Here is an 18829-nt window from a genome sequence, read left to right on the forward strand (position 1 = left end):
GTATTTACGGTCGTCGGTTTGGTTATGTGGAAGAGAACACGGACTTATTATCAGGAAGAAGCCGTCTAGCGCACAAATGTACGTAGCGGATCGAAAGACAAGCTGCTGCTCAACATGCACGCCGACAGCCATTAGTCTGTATTTTAATTTGCTTCTGTGTGCTTTTGCATGAAGGCTGTTTTGTATTTTACGTTCGCGTGTATCTATGAGTACCATACATTGAAGGCATTATATGGGTAGCCGCGTGCAGCCACGAGATTACAGGCAACCGAAATGTGCAGTTAGCCGTATAGAGTCCAGCACATGTCGTAGGGGAAGTGGTTCTTGCAAGTATTGGTGTAGAGTTGCTATTTTCGACACTGCAGAATGCCCTCAGGCAAGGCGAACGAGAATACAAGTAAACACAGCGAAGGCGTGCTCTGCTAGCGCAGGAGAACTTGGATCCGGTAAACAAAGACTATCAAAATCCAAATCAGTAAGCCAGACTCTGTGGTGCACGCCGTAAAACGGGATTCATAGGTTTCTATAAACAACCAATGAGCCGCAGCAGTTTGCGCAAGATCCTGTCGGCAGTCACGCGATTTTGTTGCCTAGACTAATAGCGCTAACGGCTTGTGCTGAGGAATGCCGAGTCCGGAAGTTCGAATGCTGTCGCACCAAACACTGAGGTGCTATTTCCACGTCCCATCTCGCTACATTACAGCATATGAAGTGCCACAAAATGTAATACAAAACCTCGTTCTAATGTCACATCAAATACGTAGTTTCCTCCGAGTAGCCTAGGTACTCGATATGGTAAGGAACGCCCTTGACAGTTTGCATCTGCCGAGAGAAAGAGGGTCCATGGTCGTTCAAAAAAGCTATGAAAGTGAAACGAGTTTTATCGAACTCAGGACGCAATTGGAGGCTTCCGTTCCATCGCCTAGCGGTGCCCATAGCCCATCTTGGTAGACGCTGATGAAGTTTTTGCATCCTTGTCGATCTGTTTACACGACGGGGTTAATTAATCAGAAGCAGTCGTGCTGAGCCGCTGATCGTGGGTCACTGAATCACACTTTACCAGAGAGCAGTGGCAAAATACGTTTTTTTTTTAAAAAGATAACGAAAGAGTGAGTGTTCCAGAACTTCGCTAATGCGAAGATGAGCAGAAACTCTTTATACCGGGGCTTGTCCCAGCCAAACACTCTCTCCCTGTTAGCTGCACCCCCAAAAGGATTCCATTCGTACTTCCCCGTAGCCCGGTTAACGCCCGCTGCGGGGGGGTCTTCATGAGCTGAAAGGTGTCCAACGTCAACTGTACCCGGCCCGCGACGTACTCTGTGCATGAGCAATATATGCCTGTTCGTATCTAATACGATCTACAAATCCGGTCGCGTAAAGCAGTTTTTTCCCCTACACAGCGTTGCACAGCCAGATGATCACAGCAGATCATATGGGTCCACCGAAGGTCTGTGTGTGCTTTGTTCATTTGAAACAAACCCACATTTCAATCCTGTGTTATTTGACATTCGAGTCTGTCCTCTGTTTCGGCGCTTGCATAGTGCATCCTCAATGCGAGTTTTTTTGCTTTCAGTTGTGCGTGATGTCCGCCTTCGTGTGCACCGTGTCACGAAACGCAAGACGCTCTCCTTTCGCCAGGTAAAAAATCGTTTTTGCCTTGCCCAGCCTTCGCTGTTTGGAACATGATTGCTTGCGTACATGAACGGGATGGTCGGGGTGACAGCTGGGCTGTGCTCCCAGGACTGAACTTCTTTGCGCTGACGGCCTCATATCGTTTAGATTCTTTGCGTGTATCCGGGAGTGAAAAGTGCTGCAAATACCTTCAGCAGCGTCGACGTTTGTTTGCCGCGACGACACGATCTGCATTCGAGTTGCTGTGCGTATGTGCTTTGCGAGACTCTACCGACTACGGTGACTCAAACAGCTTCTTCTGCTTGACCAAAAAGCGAACCTTGACGGCTTTGGCAGTTAGAGGGAGCCGAATAACGCCGGATTCTTGTGTCCGCAACGGGAAGTGGCTGCGTGCCCCTGTTTGCGGGGGCCCACAACATGATGAAGGAAGTGAACGACAGTTGGACGGTACATTCGTTTGGGAGTTGGTTTCCTCAAAAACAGAGATAAACAGAACAGGCAACTGTACCGTTAACTCCGCAAGCGGACTAGACTGCGGTCGAGGCGGTTGGGGTTTGGTCCCTAGACCAGAAAAGGTTTTGTATCCTGTCGGATCCGAAACAAAGAACAAGCCAGCCACGGGATGCGACTAGGCATAAACTGTTTGTGTAGCGTTTCATTGTGGATTTCGCTTTCTACCGTCGAGACTTTTGCGTCACCGGTTTTTACTACTCGTGCATCTGTTCAAAAGGACCCGCCCCTTGGAATGTGTAACCAAGCGAATTGAAGGGGGCGGTTATTTTCTGGAAGTGATTCTTTCATGTTCCTAACCACACAACACGAGGGACGCAAGACCTGTATGAACGGTCGCTTGTGCAGGCGGTTTCCCACAGGCGTGGCGGCGTCTCTCTGCTTATTTATATTTGTGTAAGCATGAAGGTCTGTAGCAAAACCTCAAGTGTGTGCACAGGGAGTCGCGCACGTCATTTCGTGGCGATAAGGTACCTTGTTGTATTCGGGATGCTGAGACACACTCTCATCCATGTCGCCAAGATGCTATCCACTCATAATGGAGTGCCTGCCTGGAGAGTTCTCAGGGTCATTACAGGCCATTTTGACCCTTCCACTGTTTACGTCTTCAACGGCCAAAACACGTGTGTGACCCTGTGGCAGCATGAGCTGCAACTGTGCCGCAATCTGCTCTTTCTCAACATTTCTAACTGTGAACTGACTAGCATCAGTGCCATAGTCTCTCTTACCAGCCTTAGACACCTTGACATTTCCTACAACAGTCTCGTCAAACTTGACAATATTAACAAACTGCGAGAACTCGAGAATTTGAGAGCCGTCGCCAACCCTATCTCACGATTCCAGGTGCGCAAATATGATCGCACCGATCACTCAAAAACAACAGAACACAGCTCCGACACATACACCAATTCACAACAACAGCACGCTCGATGGGTTCCTGCCGTAGTCCCGAGGTTGAGCAGCATGTGCTCTGGATTCACATGAACAAGTTCGCATTTGCCACCGAAACCACTACTGCTGACACTATCTTTTTACTCAGAGGAGATGCCGAGTCGACAAGGATGCTGAGTTTTCTATATCCATATATATATATATATATATATGCAAGTTCGTGTCGGTGCGGACTGTGCAAGAGCCCACCAGTTTTCAGCGTTTCGCTGTCTCACAGTGGCATGGGTGGTTTGCTAGGTTTTCCAGTGCTGGTTGGAAATCTGTCGTCGTTGCAGTGTGCCTTTCACCAGGACCTCCGAGACTTGTCTGGCCTTGAATGCCTCAAGGCTCTCTCTTTCCAGAACGTGGATGGGACAGATGCATGCCCAGTTTGCCGCCTGGGGGACTACCGCGCCCGAATCTACTACCTTCTTCCCCAGGTCGCTCCGCGGTCCTTTACGTCAAAGACAGAAACAAAGGGAATTCTCACTGCGCAGATATGTCCCGGAACCGGTGTGCCTCTAACTGCTCTTCGCACGCGGCTGAGTAGTCTGGATGGCGTGCGAGTTCATCTCCCCGACATCAACGCCAAGTTTGTAGAAGGGACAGAAACGCTCGAAAAGATGCGTGCAAGAACCGCTCAGCTGCGTGATCGTACTCAGCGTGTGTGCCTCCCGGCCGTCCTAGATTTCCCTCCCTTTGAAGCAGGAACGTCAGTTTCTTCTGAATTCACACCGTGTGTAGAACATCTCGCGTCCCTTAGAGAGGCAGTTGCAGAAGCCAAGGAAGTTCTGGCGCTCTTCGAGAAACTAAGCATGTCTGTGGAAGACAAAGTTTGAGCGAGGATTTGTGAAACAGCTATGAACACCAGACTCCAACCAGGCTGAACCCCAAATTTGCCGGAGCGCGCGAAGAGCGGAAGTTCCCGCGAGCGTGCTGGAAGCGGTCTGACACCGACGACGAAAAGAAGGGTTTGTTTACTGAAGAGAAAAAAATGAAAGTTGGTTGCGTGCATGCACCGAAAGATTCGGCAGGCATCTTTGCTCGGCCCAGCAGAATGCAACTCATCTGGAATCTTTTTTGCGAGAACGACAAAACGCATGCGTCATGTGCATTTCAGAAGATGCTGTTCAGGTATGCTCCTTCAGTCACGGACGACTGACGAAATCGTTTAATGAAAATCTGCAGGGACGTGTCTCGATTAAGACGCAAATGAACGGAGATCCTGACGGAGACGTCCGCATACGCATCCGACACCAAATGGTTTGAATTTCTAGCCACAAATAGGTATGCACATGTCAAGAACCTGGATAGACTTGCATACACCACAACTCGCTGGGGCGTGACCCACATCGATGATCCTTAAAGTACACAACCCCTGAACCACCAAGAAAGCACTGCCACCTAAACAAAGGCGTGCATGTCCTTTCTGTTGGCGTTTTTTCTAAAAACGGAAAAGACGAATGAACGCACACCACGAAAGGGACTGGGTCGCGCGCTCAGTTTTCGCCTTTCCGAACATCTTGGGAGAACTGCGCTGCTTTGTCATAGACTTTCTTTTTATAGTCTAGATGTATCAAGAAACCTGGGGCTTTGCCGTCGTTCCCTTTCCCCGACCCAAACACTGCGGAACACTTGATGGGCGTCGCGAGCTCCACCACAAATTTTCCCTTGTTTCCAAAGGCCTTTTCAATGCGGCCTTCAACTCTGGCCTCACGGCTGCTACCTTCGCGTGTGTGCACTTTCCCCGTGACCCTTCCCTCCGGGTTGCGTCCATGCAAGCCTGCTCGTGTCTCGCTATTTTGCTTTCCGTTCCCCACCTCATTTTGTTTCCTGGGTTCGCAGTTTGTGTCGTCTACCTGTGTGTCTGAGCCTTGCTGGCGGCATATGGCCACTCGGAACCCGATAAAACGCGAAATGTGCTGAGGACTCTTGAACAAACCCCGACCTATCAGTGATCTAGCTTCCCCGTCGCCTGTGTCGTCGCTGTGGTCAGCCGGCGCTTCGAAAATGAAACGCTCGACACCGCCGACTTTGTGTTTCCACTTGTAGACTGGCAAACTGAGAACTGCAGGGTGGTGGAAAATCGACCGAACAGATGGGGAGCTAGCAGCCGATGATGAGAAAGCTACACTGCTTCCTGATGGCTTCTTGGCTGCTTGACTCGGCCGCTGCACATACACCCCAGGAGTCGCCGAGACCGCCGGGAACGATGGAACTGTGCTGAGTGGCTCGAGCATCTGGCCGAAAAATGCCAGTCTGCACATGGGCGAACTAGCGTCCATATCGAGCTTCGAACAAATGAAAATGCTACGGGGAGGAACCTGAGGAAAAGCGACAGTTCACGCGCACCACAGAACACACCGACCAGTTCCCGATGAAGCTGGCGGTGGAGGCATCTCTCCGGTGATGCAGGGCTTTTACCTTTGGAAACGAGGTGCAAGAGACACGCGAAATCACTCCTCTGACAGTTCTCTAGGTTCGTTCTTCCCCAGTTCCCGTTTCGTCTCTCAACCGTTTGCGTGTTTCTTTCTGACACCGGTTCCTCGTCGGTGGTCATTTGCACCTGCTCAGTGGATCTGCACTTACCACGATCGGCTTTTCAAAGACTAGAAGCGCGTACTGCAGCACGGGCTTCTCCTCAGCCTCGCAAGAGCCACAAGAAGCATCTACACCTTTCGACAGTTTGCGCGTCATCCGAGATGGCTCCCCTGCGGCACCGAGTCGCGCGGAAGATGCAATTCCAGTGCTGGTTAAAGTAAGTTCCTCCTGATGCCGATATGTCGCGCGAAGATCCAGAGCAGACGGCCACTCTCGGGCGACGTTTGGGCTCTCGTAGTTTGCGTCGACACTCGGAATGAGCCTGCCAGTATTCAAACTGGATGCTAAGGAGCGCAACACACAATGACACACAGGGAGACACGGAAAATCACACACAGTCCGTTTACCTCTGTATGCAAGCGTTCGCCCAGCGGCGCAGTATCATCGCCTGTAGCGAATCACGCTTGCGGGCTTTCTAGCCGCATCTGCCGCCTACGATACCTTCCCTCAAGTACGAATATTTACAAAAATGACACAAACGAGTAAACACACACGAAGCCCCAGTAAATGCGTGAGTTTGTGAAGATGAAAATATAAGTTTTCACATAATGTCCTGGACCTCCTACGTGACTCCCACCCATCTAGTCCATACACATGCAAGTCTCTCCGTGTATGCTTATATATAAATATCTATATCATGTGTATCGTGGAAAGCGTGTCTCGTACGAGGTCCGCAGAGTGTATATCTACTGTTTTCCCTTTATGTCCCTCTAACGGTGCGGATACACTCGAAACAGTTGGGAGGAAACAGAGACGTCGGTTTTCCTGAAAGATGAGAAGCTGGAAACGGGATATCCTGGGTGGACAGCGGGACGGACTATGAGATCAAAACAAGGCGCGTTGCCCGCAGTTACTTTGTTTTCAACTTACCTCCGACATTTGAAGACGCTGAATTCATCACTGAGGAGACACGAGAGAGAGTTTTCGCTTTTTCATCAATCGTTAACTCCTCAGTCTGGTCGCTCTCGTAAAACGCGAAGAAGTGCGCAGTGCACAGGATTGTTGTGTGTCCAACCGTGCAGTGGAATTTCGCTCCTGAGCCAATCTGTAAAAATGCCGAAATATTACTTTCTACATGGCATGGAAGCAAACACAATCTCAAGTGTCACACAGTTATGGAAGTCGAAAGAGAGAAGTCTAGTGTCCACCTATTTTTTACAAATCACATGGCCTGTAGCACTTTGAGATCGAACTACCGGGAGATGCGACGTGTGGTTTTGAGAACAATTCTTGTTTAGCCGGGAAGTCAGCATATATTGATATATATATATCAATATATATATGTATATATGCAAATTCCACGCCAGCTGCGTCTGGCGCATCACTAAAGGAAGAGTCGAAACCTTTTAAAGCGCAGCGCTGCATATAATGAGGACATGCTTCAAGTCGCCATGCATGGAACATCAGAAGGATAACAACTGACGCTAGACTCCGGAAGAACACATTATAAACTGGGATTTCTAGGTTTTTATCCGGGGAGAAATCCAACTTGCTCATTAGAAAGACCGTTAGAGACCGGAAGGCGCATGCACTGCACTGTGACTTTGTTGCTAGGCACGACTCTTCAAGTTTACAAATATGAGATTCCTTCCTCTTCAGCGGTCAGTGAAGACGTTTCAGAGAGACTCTCTTGTCTCACAGGTGGTTTGAAAAATCGAATCCTCTCGACGATGGCAATGCAGCCGTCCACAGCAGGGGGGACATGCTGCGGATCGCATATGGCGCCGCGTTCCTGAAGAAGGTAGCGAAACAGTACAGACAGTCCAGAACAAAGTGCTCAGGTGTCGTTTTTCGTGGTTTCTCCTGCCGTCTTCGGCGTTTGTCAGGTGGAAAAGTGCGTAGAAACAGCGGCTGCTTTCGGTGTCTGTTTCACGTGAAAGACACGAGTGCCCTTCGGACCGCCCTCTCTGGGGTCCGGCAAACCAGGAGACACCGATCTCCACACCTCGACGGCTTTCCGAACATGTCTTGCTGTACTTGCATGACACCCAAAGACGTTTGCATGCATGCATGAGTTGTCAAGAAAGAATAGTCCTCATCTGCAGGGAGGCCTCTTAACGCCGACGCAACGACCTATAGACGACGGTGCATCGCATCCAGTATGTCACTGAGGCTTCGACGCAACGCGATACATCTCTTGACTCTAGAACGGTGTGGAAATGTTGTTGCATGCCTGCTCTTCCGCAGTTCAACACCAAACTGAAGAGAAGACGAACGCGAAGGCATCAGAAAAAGCCAAGAGAGAAAAGAGCGAGGGCGTCAACAGGTATATACGCCCGGTGGATGGTCCGCGTTGGGACGAGGGACGAAGCTGCGGTAAACATCATTTTGCAGTGACGCCACTGATCCATCAGGCGAACATATGTCTGTAACGTCCCTCGAAGTAACGACAGTTTTACATGTGGACACAGCACGATGGCATCTACCGCCTTTTCGAAAGCCCAACGTTCTTCAAAGAACGAATTCGTTTCGCCTTGCCGAGAGGCGAACAGACCATCCGCGTCTGACCGTTTATACACCGTAACACCAGACACTTCGAATTTCCCCCGTACATAACAACACTTGAGTTTAATCTTTCCAGTTTTTCTCACTCTTTGTATATATGCAGAGACAGAGAGAGAATGACAAGTATAGAACCAGTAGGAAGCCAGGAGAAGGAGAGATTCAGAGACGACCACGGCGAGACTGAGAAAGCCATAGACAGAGAGAGTGAGAATCAGAAAGGGCGCATAGGATGCAAACCGGAAGCGACACTCGTAAAACAAGTGAGAATCGACTAGGGATGGAGAGTTCGACGCGACTAAAATCTGGTCAGTGCTTTCGTACCAAGCTGGAAGCATCGACTGAACTGACACACATGGCAACTCTTTGGCCTCGCCCCGCAGACTCCACGTTTCGCTTGAACGTCTGTAAACTCCGAACTTTGACGGGATTTGCGCCTCCTGCGGAAGCGCTCAAGACGACGACCGAGTCGCCCACCTTCACCCGCCCAGACAGCACAGTCCCCGTCAGGACGGTACCTTTTCCTGCAGAGAAAAGGAAACAAGTGGAGAGGAGCAAGCTTGGAAAAGAGGGCGAGGGGCGCAGAAGCGGAAGACATGGAAAGCACAGCACGGAGCCGCTGACAGAAAGACGAAAATCAGCCTTTCCCGGTATCTAGGGACAAGCCGAGAGACGAAACTGCAACGAAGAGCAGCCGAAGAAGACATCGGAATAAATCCCCAACTTTGGAACATGACACGTTCTTTCAGACACACCGTCAAGCGAAAGCAGAGACATCGGCGAGAAACTCTCCAGTTATGAAACACAGCGCCGTATTGCCAAAGAAACCGACGCAGAAACCAAGAGAGGACAAAAACCTGCAAATCAGACACTCGCCCTTACTACAAAGATCCCGATCTGAACGTCGAGTCATCCACTGTGACCTGCTTGTCTATCGCGTTACGTCAGTCAATCAACCTATATATATATATATGTATATATATATACCTTTATATCTATCTATCGACAGTATCTACCTACCGATTTCTTTCTCTCTAACTAGCTATATCTATCTATTTACCTACCAATATATGTATCTCTATATCTACCTAGCTTTTTCTCTATCTATGTTTCTGTTTATATGTGAAGTGCGGGCACTCCTTTCTCCATGTCCCTGTGTGCATGGCTGTAGGCGAGAACGTGTATGTGAAGTTGTGATAGCCTATGGCCGCATTGGCGTGCATGCGTCCACGCGCGTTCACATCTGCAGTTTGAAATATATCCTTGTTTCGAGGTAAATATCAGAAGTGTCCAGTTTTTAGCTTTGCTTCGCTGCAGACCCTGTGTCTCCTTTTTCTTACCCTTGAGGGCGAAGCAGTGATCAAAAACGAGGTAGAAAGAATCGTGGAAGGACAGAGAAGAGATGGTCCGACAACAGGGGCATGTTGTGCACCTCTGCTGCAGCGCGAGCCTGTCTACGAGACGCGAAGTTGAAGAGGAGTTCGCGTGGAAATGTGTGATCTCTGGCGCGATCAAAACGGACGAAAGCGCCTGCACGACGCCCTCGACGTTCCACGCAGGAGGCAAATTCGCGAGGTCCTGAACTGCGTCTTCATAGCGCACAAGCACCGGGAAAGAAACCCAAAACTCATCACTGAACGGCGAACGGAATCCTTACTCACTTGCGCGTGAGTCTGGAGTTGAAGAGACTGCAACGCCCTGCACGGTCGGATACGCGCGTGGCGTCTTGCATGCACTCGCAGGAGTCCACTCACAGGACAGAAAAAAGAAGATGCCAGTTCAAGCCAAAGGCCCAGTGCATGCAGCTCGGAACTGATCGACATGACAAGGCGCAGGCAGGAGCACTGAGAAAAAGTATGTGATGGAAACTGCAGAGACGCCTGTGGAGCAAGAGCCGGCTGGCCTGCACAGATCGTAAACACCCTCCTCTCTAGTAGTGGGCCGCGAGACGATCACTGATCGAGCAACTGCAGAGGCGCAGAAATGACGCTTTATTCTTCAAACAGAGTCGCGTCTCCAGTTGACTTCCCCACCTGGATTCGCTGCAACAGGAACGATTGGAACGTCTGCGCCGAAGGCTGTCTGAGCAAAGACCCCTCGCAACTTGGCCGTGACTCCTTCCACCTGTCGCACAAGCAACAGCCTCATTTCCTTGAGATCTCTTGTTGTTCATCTGTTTTTCCTCATGTGCCTTTCCCCAGTTGTTTTTCCACTGCCTTTAGCTTCGTGTTTTACCTCACTCGCTGTCTCTCGTTCGCTTCCTGTTCAACAGTCTTCCTTTTTGAGTTCGGAGGAAACAGGTGGCGAGCAATCTCGACGCCCCAGACACACAAGACGAAAACGGGATCTACAACTCTCGTGCATGCTGGCACCGGATTGCTGGAGAGAGCGAAGGACACAAGAGGAAATAAGACTAGAGGGATTGGACTCGGAGATCTTCTCTCGACTACAGTGGTATGCTCCTGAATGGAACGGTACAAGTGTACCGTCAGACACGGCCAGGGAGCGAACAAGTCGTCCATTGTCGATCCCTTTGAGATACAGTAAGATGTTCTGCAAACGTAAAAAAACTGGAGAAGGCGCCTCAATCTTCAGAAGTCGCGCAACGCATGCATCTGCGTCACGGCAGCGAAATGCGAAGCGAAGAATTACCTTTTTGGCTCGAGTCTCTTCCGGAAAAAGATCGATTTTATTCAGGACGACGATCAGGTGTCGAGCGAGGAGCTCCGCGACAACGAGGCACTCTGAAAACAGAGAACAAGCGTGGAACCTTTGGGATGCTCTGCGAGCGCAAGAAAACTTGGATTCAGAAAAAAACCACAACGCATTCGAGTTCCCGTCGATCCTTCGACGAGGCTCATTCACCCGTGATATGGACTCTGACCTGGCACGTCGCTGCCACGGATGCACCCCGAATTTTATTTAATGCATTACGTCCCCCAAGAGCATCTCATTTTTCGAAATCGGAACTGCGACATTGTCTAGATGAAAACGAGAGACGAAGGCGTGGAACCTAGCAAACACCGCTGGTTTCCGGCAGTCTTTCGAAACTTCTTGGTAGCTCCGTGTCTCTGAAAACTATCCAAATTCTGGAGAGACACTTTCGCAGAGGCCGAAGCAACATGCAGCTCCGACTGTCCATACACTTCAAGCACACACCAACCTCGATTCACTGCTTATGCACAGGAGTCACCACACAGAAGTTGTGAGTTGCTTGGAGAGCGTCGCTGTCGCTTTGAAAAACGCGTCAGTTAAAAACCAGAAGCGGGTGACTCGCATCTACACGAACGCACTCCTGCAACGATCTGAAAAAGCTCGCGTGCACCCATATTATATCACCAAGAAATCGAACTTTTTTCTCTCAGACAGTTATCTGCAAGCTGTTTCACGCGCCTCTGTCGGCGCGGTTTGAGTTCCACAGCTCTGGAGCGCGAATCATTTGTCCGAGACAATGGCCACTCACAATGGCGGTCTGAGTGTGATCTCTAAGTTCCCGGTGCCGGTTGTGCACGGTGACTGCTTTCGATTTACCGGTTGCAACTCCGAAAGTGAAGAGAAGACCACCGTCAAGGCTGGCCCTGATATCTGGCACTGTGTGCGTTTCTGCGCATGTTCCAGAGGTTCTTCTGTGTCGAGTTTGTCCTGTCAAAGGCGTACCTGCGGTTTGGGTCTGAATCCCCTTGGTTGCGTCCACAACGAGGAGAACGAGGTCGATGATCTGGGCGCCTCCAATGATGGTTTTGATCAAAGACGCGTGGCCGGGGCAGTCAACGAGACAAATCTGGACGTTGGCTTTTCTACCCATTTCCCCCGACCCGCTCGCTGTCTCACACTCAAGTGTACATACACCCGAGTGGCGCGCGTCCACCGGGCGTGGAAGTCGCGTCGGGTCCGCAGAGGGTTCCGAGCCCGGCGTGTCTAGGTCTGTTGCCTCTCTCTTTTCGTTTTTCTCGAACTCGGCTCGGCTCGGGACAGTTGCCTCCGGAGAAGAGGCTGGGGAAGCCCCCTCGCCCGGGCGCGAGTCGATGTCCAGGGCCAGCGTGAAGGCCGAAAAGCCGAGGTCGATGGTGATGCCGCGTTCCTGACTCTGCGGGTGTTTGTCCAGCGAGGCGGTGCTCCGCACAGCCGTCAGAACTCGAGCCAGCGACGTTTTTCCGCTATCGACATGCCCAAGGACGCCCACATTTGCGTAAATCGGGTTGCCGCAGCAACATTTGACGCGTTCCATGATTCAGGGGAAGGAGCACGAGAGAAACACCGTGCTCGCAAGACAGCTCGCGTGTAGACAAACACGGAAGAGTGAGAGAATAGGGCCAGTCAGCCGGGACACCAGAGACAGAAACGAGGCAGTGGAGGACTACGGAGAAGTGTCACGTGAATTTGGGGAGTCGGCGTCGCTTTACAGGCGTGCTTCACTTTGAATATACATGTTTCGCGAAAAAGGGTGTCTTTGCAGCTGTCGAGAGTGGCGCATGCAACGCCGGACCCACACGATAAAGCTGTTCAGTCAGATCTGCATGCGTTTCTTTCTTGAATTTGAATTCACTTTCTCAACTCCACTCTGATTCTCAAGGAAATTCTGGAAAGAAAAGACTCCTTTTTCTGATCCAAGGCGGAGAAAAACTCGTTCCTGCCTGGGGGGAATCGAGCTACCCGAGTGCCTCCGGCTTGCGGAGAACGTTTTGAGTCTCTCAACATTTGCATGCGCGCGCATTCATTTTCTCTTCTTCGTTTCTTTCGCCATTGTTCCTTACAGTTAAAGCCATCTGGTTTGTCCTTGTGCCGTCTTTTCCAATTTCCTCTGAAGAACTCGAGATTACTTTCTCCGATGTCCCTCCCAGAAGAATGCGCCCGGCAAAGCGGCCTCAATGTCGCTAGATGAGAGCTTTTTTCGCTTTTTCCTCGTTTCTCCGTCTTTGCAGTTCCCTCCAGTTTTTACCTTGACGAGCTTCCTCAGAGAGACGGAGACGCAGCGGAGAGAGAACCGGAACCCTGTCGCTCGACCACTGCTCAACGAGCACAGTGTTAACTTCACACAGCGTTCTGTCGTTGTTGAATCAACGTTACGGTCAACCTTCAAAGTGAAAAGAACGAGGAGGCCTCCTCGCCGGACGCCATTCCACGAAGAAGTCGATCGACAGCAACCCGTTTCTCAGGGAGCACTTCTCAAACATCCGGATCTTGAAAAGGGGAACACACTTTTGCAAGCTCGCGAACGTTTTCCGGATCAAGCAGAAACGGCCCTCTGCATGCGTCGGCATGCATGCGCTAGGACGGAGGCTTTATCCGTTTGCCTTCTTGCCGTTCCTTCACCATGGCGACGCTCGTCAGCGACTTTCTGCTTGCGGAGAGCGAACGACTCCGAGCAGAGAGAAAGCGAGGAAGGAAACCCAAGGCGGAACGCACCAGTCGCCACTTGAACGGCGGTCAAGAGGCAGCGCGGTCGGGAGTAGAGTCTTCGAGTGCAGAGTTTTCTGCAGAGAAACGGCGAATGGCGAGTTCGCCAAGTGCGGTTTCCTCGCGAAGCGCAACCGGCTTCTCCTCCGTTGAAGAAGATCTTGGAGAGGTCTACTGCCCAGACAGAGAGTCGCAACGAAACGCTGCAAATGCACTCAAGGGTCAGGCATGCGCCGCAGACGAGGCCGCAGACGAGTCGGTATCCAGGTTGCCACTCACTGGGAACTCGCAGGCAACGCCTGCCGCTTCTCTCTCTTCACCGTTCGCCTGTGCGTCTGCTTCTTGTTCTTCTTCTTTGCGTGCTCGAACTGCTGCGTCTTCTGGGTGTTCGGCGCGTCTCGGAGAGAGCGAAGAATCACGAGAGAGGCGGCTGCATGCGTCTGCGGGCCGTCTGCACGAGCGACGGGCTGACCCAGGTCTCGAGAAAGCGAACGCGAAGACCGGCAGAGGGAACTCCGCGGGACCGTCTGAGGATTCGAGGAAGCGTTTGCGGCGAACTGCGAGCAGTGGTGTCGCACCCGCGTCTGAGAAACAGCGTTTCGCTGGTGAGTTACCGATCCACGGATTCGTGGACGTGGTCCGTGACGCGGTGTCTAGACACCAGGTGACGTTGATTGTGGGAGAGACCGGGAGCGGGAAGACGACGCAGGTCCCTCAGTTCCTTCATTTTTTTGGCTTCACTCAAAAGGGCGTGGTTGCAGTGACTCAGCCTCGACGGGTCGCTGCCGTTTCCCTTGCTAGGCGCGTATCTGAGGAGCTGAGTCGAAAACAGGACGCGTCTTCTGAAACGCAGGAGGATTTGCCCGAACACAACGCGTCCTTGGGGGGCTTTGTCGGCTACTGCGTCCGCTTCGAGGACTGCACGAGCGCAGAGACGAGAATCAAGTTCTTAACAGACGGCATGTTGGTTCGAGAGGCGATGCTCGACGAGATGCTCTCGCGGTACTCTGTCGTCGTTCTCGACGAAGCTCACGAACGCTCTCTCCGCACTGACATTCTCCTGGGGTGGATGAAGCGCCTTCTTCCCAAGCGAAAAGACTTAAAAGTCATCGTCATGTCGGCGACGCTCGACACAGAAAAATTCTTGGGCTTCTTCCCCGGTGCGCAAACAGTGCTCGTCCCTGGACGACAGTTCCCTGTAGAACTCATGTACACCCCAGAGCCGGAAGGCGACTACATTGAGGTAGGCACTTCTGTGGGTGGTTACTTCCATCTGAAATGCCGAATCGAAAAACGTTCCCATTTGTTCGGCGGTCAATCGTGGTTCTTATTTGTAGGACCCTACGGAGCGGTTCAAATCGGCTACCCCTACTCAAAAGAGCAGCCTTCGCAAGTAGATCTATGCATATGCATATGTATATATGTACATATATATATATATATATTTATATGTATGTATTTATGTATTAGGGTGTTTCACTCTAGGCACATGGGTGGACAGTCGTAGCGGTTTAGAATTTGTTTGGCTGTTGTTACCTTTTCCCCTTTTCTCCGCACCCCTGGGACCGAGTAGGGGGGTCAGGGTAGTGCGGAGGTTTGGACGAAGAGCGTGTGTCTCTTCTCCGTTTCTCAGTATACAATGTCTGCGTATGTGTCTTTCCTTCAAGGTAAAGGTTCCGCCTTCTTCCTCGCCCGCCCGCGATGGTGAGGGGTGACCTAGAGTTCATGGATGGAGTGTTTCTTCCTCGGTTTGTCTCTGTTTTTCGCCATTTCACAGGCAGCCCTCATCACGGTCTTACAGATCCACACCCAGTACCCCCCCGGAGACATTCTCGTGTTTCTCCCTGGTCAAGAAGACATCGAGAGTCTTCAGACGATTCTGGAGGGGAAGCAGGAGCTGCTGCGGAAGGCACTGTGCATGGCGGCGAGTTTGGGGGCTGGGCCAGCCCCGAAGACAGCTGCGAGGAGCGAGAGAGGGGGGGAGCAGAGAGCGGTGCCCCATTCAAAGGATCTGTCATCGGCGAACTGCAGGGTGGAAGTTCGCATCGGCGAAGACACCGCAGCTGTCGACCAGCTGCCACCTTGTCGCGACCTTCAAATCTGCCCTCTCTTTGCAGCACTTCCTTTTGAACGACAGAAGGCTGTCTTCACGCCTGCGCCCGCGGGCGTTAGGAAAGTAGGTTCTGGAAGCGAGACCGCAGATGGTGGGCTTTGTAGGGAACGTTTTGCTGGTGATCTGAAGTTTCGCCGTGGCAAAACGCGAATTCGGACCTCTTTTCATCTGAGTGCGTCCACAATCTCGTCCGCGTATCAGCGAGAGCCAGTGCATGCGTCTCGACTTCTCGAACTTCTCGATGCATTCGTTTTGGTCTGTCGATGCCACCCGCTCTCTGTGGAGCCCTCAGTGTCTCGATTTCAAGCTATCTGTAGATCTGCCTGTCTTCAAAACCATGCTGCTGAAGACCCATCAGTGGGTATATTCGTCTGTTTGTAGCCTTATCAGTCTACAGATCATCCCTCTGCACAATTATCAGTCTGCATATCCATCGGTCGGCAGATCCGTCTGTGGATGTTGCGTTCTCAATTTATCTACTGCTTTCTCTGTCTTTGTGCGAGCGGATTTCCTCTCCATGCAGGTGATTGTGGCGACAAACATAGCCGAGACGTCGATTACGGTCCAAGGCATCCGCTACGTGGTGGACTGCGGACTCGCTAAAGCCAAGTGTGTCAACCATCGCACCGGAGTGGAGGCGCTGGTGATAGAAGAAATTTCACAAGACGCAGCGAAACAGCGAGCAGGTCGAGCAGGCAGAGAAGCTCCTGGTAAGGCGTAGGAAGCCGCAGAGGGTGGCGTCTGTTTTAGCTTGACAAGTCCGAAGAACTTGAGGGTATTCGAGTAACCGAATGTTTCTCTTGGTTTTCCTGTTTCTGCTCGTCTCCTGGAGGTGTCGACAATGTCCTAGCGAGTCTGTAGTTTATCCTATGTGTTTCCTTCTGTGTTCTTAGGCGTAGTGTTCCGTATGTACACCGAAGACACTTTCAACAAGTTCAGGCCGCGGAAAGTTCCAGAGATCGTCACGTGCGATCTGGACCAAGTGTTCCTGGAACTCAAGGTACGCCGAGTGAATTAACGAGAAACATTTTTGGTAACTGCTTTCCAAGGAGTTCGGCTTTGACAAATATAAGACTTTCGCCTTTGACAACTGAGTACGAATGCCCCCAAGCGAGGGCCAAAATCCTATCTTTCTATTCCATGCTGCAGTATATAGGGCGGCAAACCTGATTGAAGCATTCTAACCTTCTCAAAGCAAACGTTTTGGAAAACACTCTAGACAGTGAAGCGTGAAGAATTCTAAGATGCGGGGATTCACCAAGAGCACACCTGCGAGTACGCGACGATGTCGCAGTGCACTCGCAAGCAAAGGGGTTAGAGGTCTTCGGTTCTTCAAAATAGTAGGCGTTTTTGACTGTTTCTTCTTTTTTGTGCGCGTTTCTCAGACCCTGGGGGTACAAAACCCGTTGGAGTTCCCCTTCCTTGACTCTCCACCAAAGGAAGCTTTCGTGAACGCTGGGCGCACCTTGCACCGCCTCGAGGCTGTCGACTCTCGAGGACAACTCACAGAGCTGGGGTAAGCTTCAAATGGAAAGCCATTCCAATTTTCTGTCGGGGAGGACGCGGCTTGGCCATTGAAATAGACGTCTTGAATTCTTGAAGAGATTTCGCGCGGACCCATTGGCGTTAAGGTGCTCCCGATTTCCTGCGATACAGACGGAAACTTGCTGTGTTGCCGCTGAAGCCAATTCTCGGGAAACTCGTCCTTGACTCCGTTACTTTCGAGTGCACTGCGGAGATTCTCTCAATTGTCGCCATGCTGTCGACAGACTCGCTATGGTACAGTCACCGCAGTCTGCCAGGTAAGGGCTTTTTTCCCAGTAGGGTATCCGGCCAAAGCTAGCGTGTGGATATGGTGGTATTCCTACGACGACGTTGCTACCTTGCGCGATTTTGTTTCCGCAGCCGATAAGTCGAATCGTCTCCTGCACGCGCGCAGACGCCTTTCCGACAACCAAGGTGATCATTTGACGCTGCTCAACGCCTACACGCAATGGGACGAGGTAATCGTCTTTTCAGGTCGCGGATACTCGGTGTCTGTCGGGTGGCGTGCTGTGTATGGTGCATGGGCCTCGTAGATGGTGTACTTTTCGTCTTGCTCGTGTTTGCAGGCGACAGACAAAATCGCCTTCTGCAAAGAGTACGGACTACACCACAATGCACTGCTACGCGCGAAACAAATCCGCACCCAGCTCGAGCAGATTCTCCTTTCACCGCAAATTGGAGTCAAGAATGTAGCGAAGAGTGAAGCACCAGATACAAGAACGAAGATCAGGCAATGCTTGGCGGCGGGATGCTGGCTCCACACTGCCAGGTTGCAACGAGACCAAAAAACATACGTCACGACTGTAAGTTACAATTTCCTGCTGCGTGCTCGCGTGCAGTCGGGCGTTTGGCGCACTTCACGATTATTTTGGGTGGTGCAACTGTGTTGTCCACAGGTTGAGAGGGAAACGGCGAAGATACATCCGTCCTCTGTCCTGTCCGGTCAGAAGTCTTTGCCATGGTAAGTTTGTATCCGATGTGACAACATGTCGCAGCACGTGCCTGGAGAACAGGAAGGGGATGTTTTACCACCGTCTTCTCCTTGTTTCTGTTCAGGTGGATAGTGTACAGTGAATACGTACACACGACAAGACCGTATCTTCGTGGCGTCACAGCCATAGAAGGTCCCTGGCTGCAACAGTTCGTACCCCGATGGTTTACTCTTGGTGGGCAAAACTGACGAACGGTCTGAAACATGGGAGACCGGTGGCACTGCATTACGCAGGTCTGGAGCTTATGACTGATGCAGACGGGGATATTGGTCAAATCTGACACATCAGGGGTATGCATCACGAAGGGAGTTCCCGACCAGAGAACTAATCTATGTTTCTCAACTTTCTCTGTCTCATGGAGATTATACCAGCTGCCACATCATCAGCGTGGTGACGTTAACAAATGTGCTTTAGTCTACCGTCATGGGACTCGTACGGATTTACCCGTTCCGGGAAAAAGCCAAAAATCGCTTGCTACCCGGGTTCAATGAAAACAACGTCTGAGGATAACCGAAAAAGGATGCACCGTAGCATATCTGCCCGCTTGCAGTGGCAGCCGGCCGAGGCGTATTCAAGTGTTCTTGAAAGGATATAAATCTACACTGCT

General features: G+C 51.3%; 3 protein-coding genes across 3 annotated transcripts; 2 read left to right on the top strand and 1 right to left on the bottom strand.

Moving 5' to 3' along the window:
- Positions 1 to 2211: 2211 nt before the first annotated feature.
- TGME49_216965 (leucine rich repeat-containing protein) lies at positions 2212 to 3911 on the top strand (the record flags this gene model as incomplete). The annotated part of the gene is made up of 2 exons (XM_018779759.1): positions 2212 to 2985; positions 3369 to 3911. Exons 1-2 carry the CDS (start codon positions 2545 to 2547, stop codon positions 3909 to 3911), a joined length of 984 nt encoding a protein of 327 aa, XP_018635273.1. The 5' UTR covers positions 2212 to 2544.
- A 292-nt stretch (positions 3912 to 4203) lies between these two features.
- On the bottom strand, positions 4204 to 12585 carry TGME49_216960 (elongation factor Tu GTP binding domain-containing protein). The gene is made up of 9 exons (XM_002370963.2): positions 11833 to 12585; positions 10828 to 10919; positions 10209 to 10299; positions 9516 to 9764; positions 8500 to 8699; positions 7313 to 7405; positions 6544 to 6718; positions 5662 to 5957; positions 4204 to 5396 (listed from the first exon to the last, which is right to left on the bottom strand). The coding sequence occupies exons 1-9, from the start codon at positions 12401 to 12403 to the stop codon at positions 4572 to 4574; spliced, it is 2592 nt and encodes an 863-aa protein (XP_002371004.1). The 5' UTR covers positions 12404 to 12585; the 3' UTR covers positions 4204 to 4571.
- Positions 12586 to 12736: 151 nt separating this feature from the next.
- TGME49_216950 (helicase) lies at positions 12737 to 18667 on the top strand. Its single transcript, XM_002370962.2, has 10 exons — positions 12737 to 14815; positions 15350 to 15748; positions 16209 to 16395; positions 16579 to 16685; positions 17071 to 17201; positions 17342 to 17487; positions 17591 to 17688; positions 17797 to 18033; positions 18127 to 18191; positions 18287 to 18667. Exons 1-10 carry the CDS (start codon positions 13490 to 13492, stop codon positions 18408 to 18410), a joined length of 2820 nt encoding a protein of 939 aa, XP_002371003.1. The 5' UTR covers positions 12737 to 13489; the 3' UTR covers positions 18411 to 18667.
- The last annotated feature ends 162 nt before the right edge of the window (positions 18668 to 18829 follow it).

Source organism: Toxoplasma gondii, chromosome XI (assembly GCF_000006565.2).
Source record: "Toxoplasma gondii ME49 chromosome XI, whole genome shotgun sequence".
NCBI classification, from domain to species: Eukaryota; Apicomplexa; class Conoidasida; order Eucoccidiorida; family Sarcocystidae; genus Toxoplasma; species Toxoplasma gondii.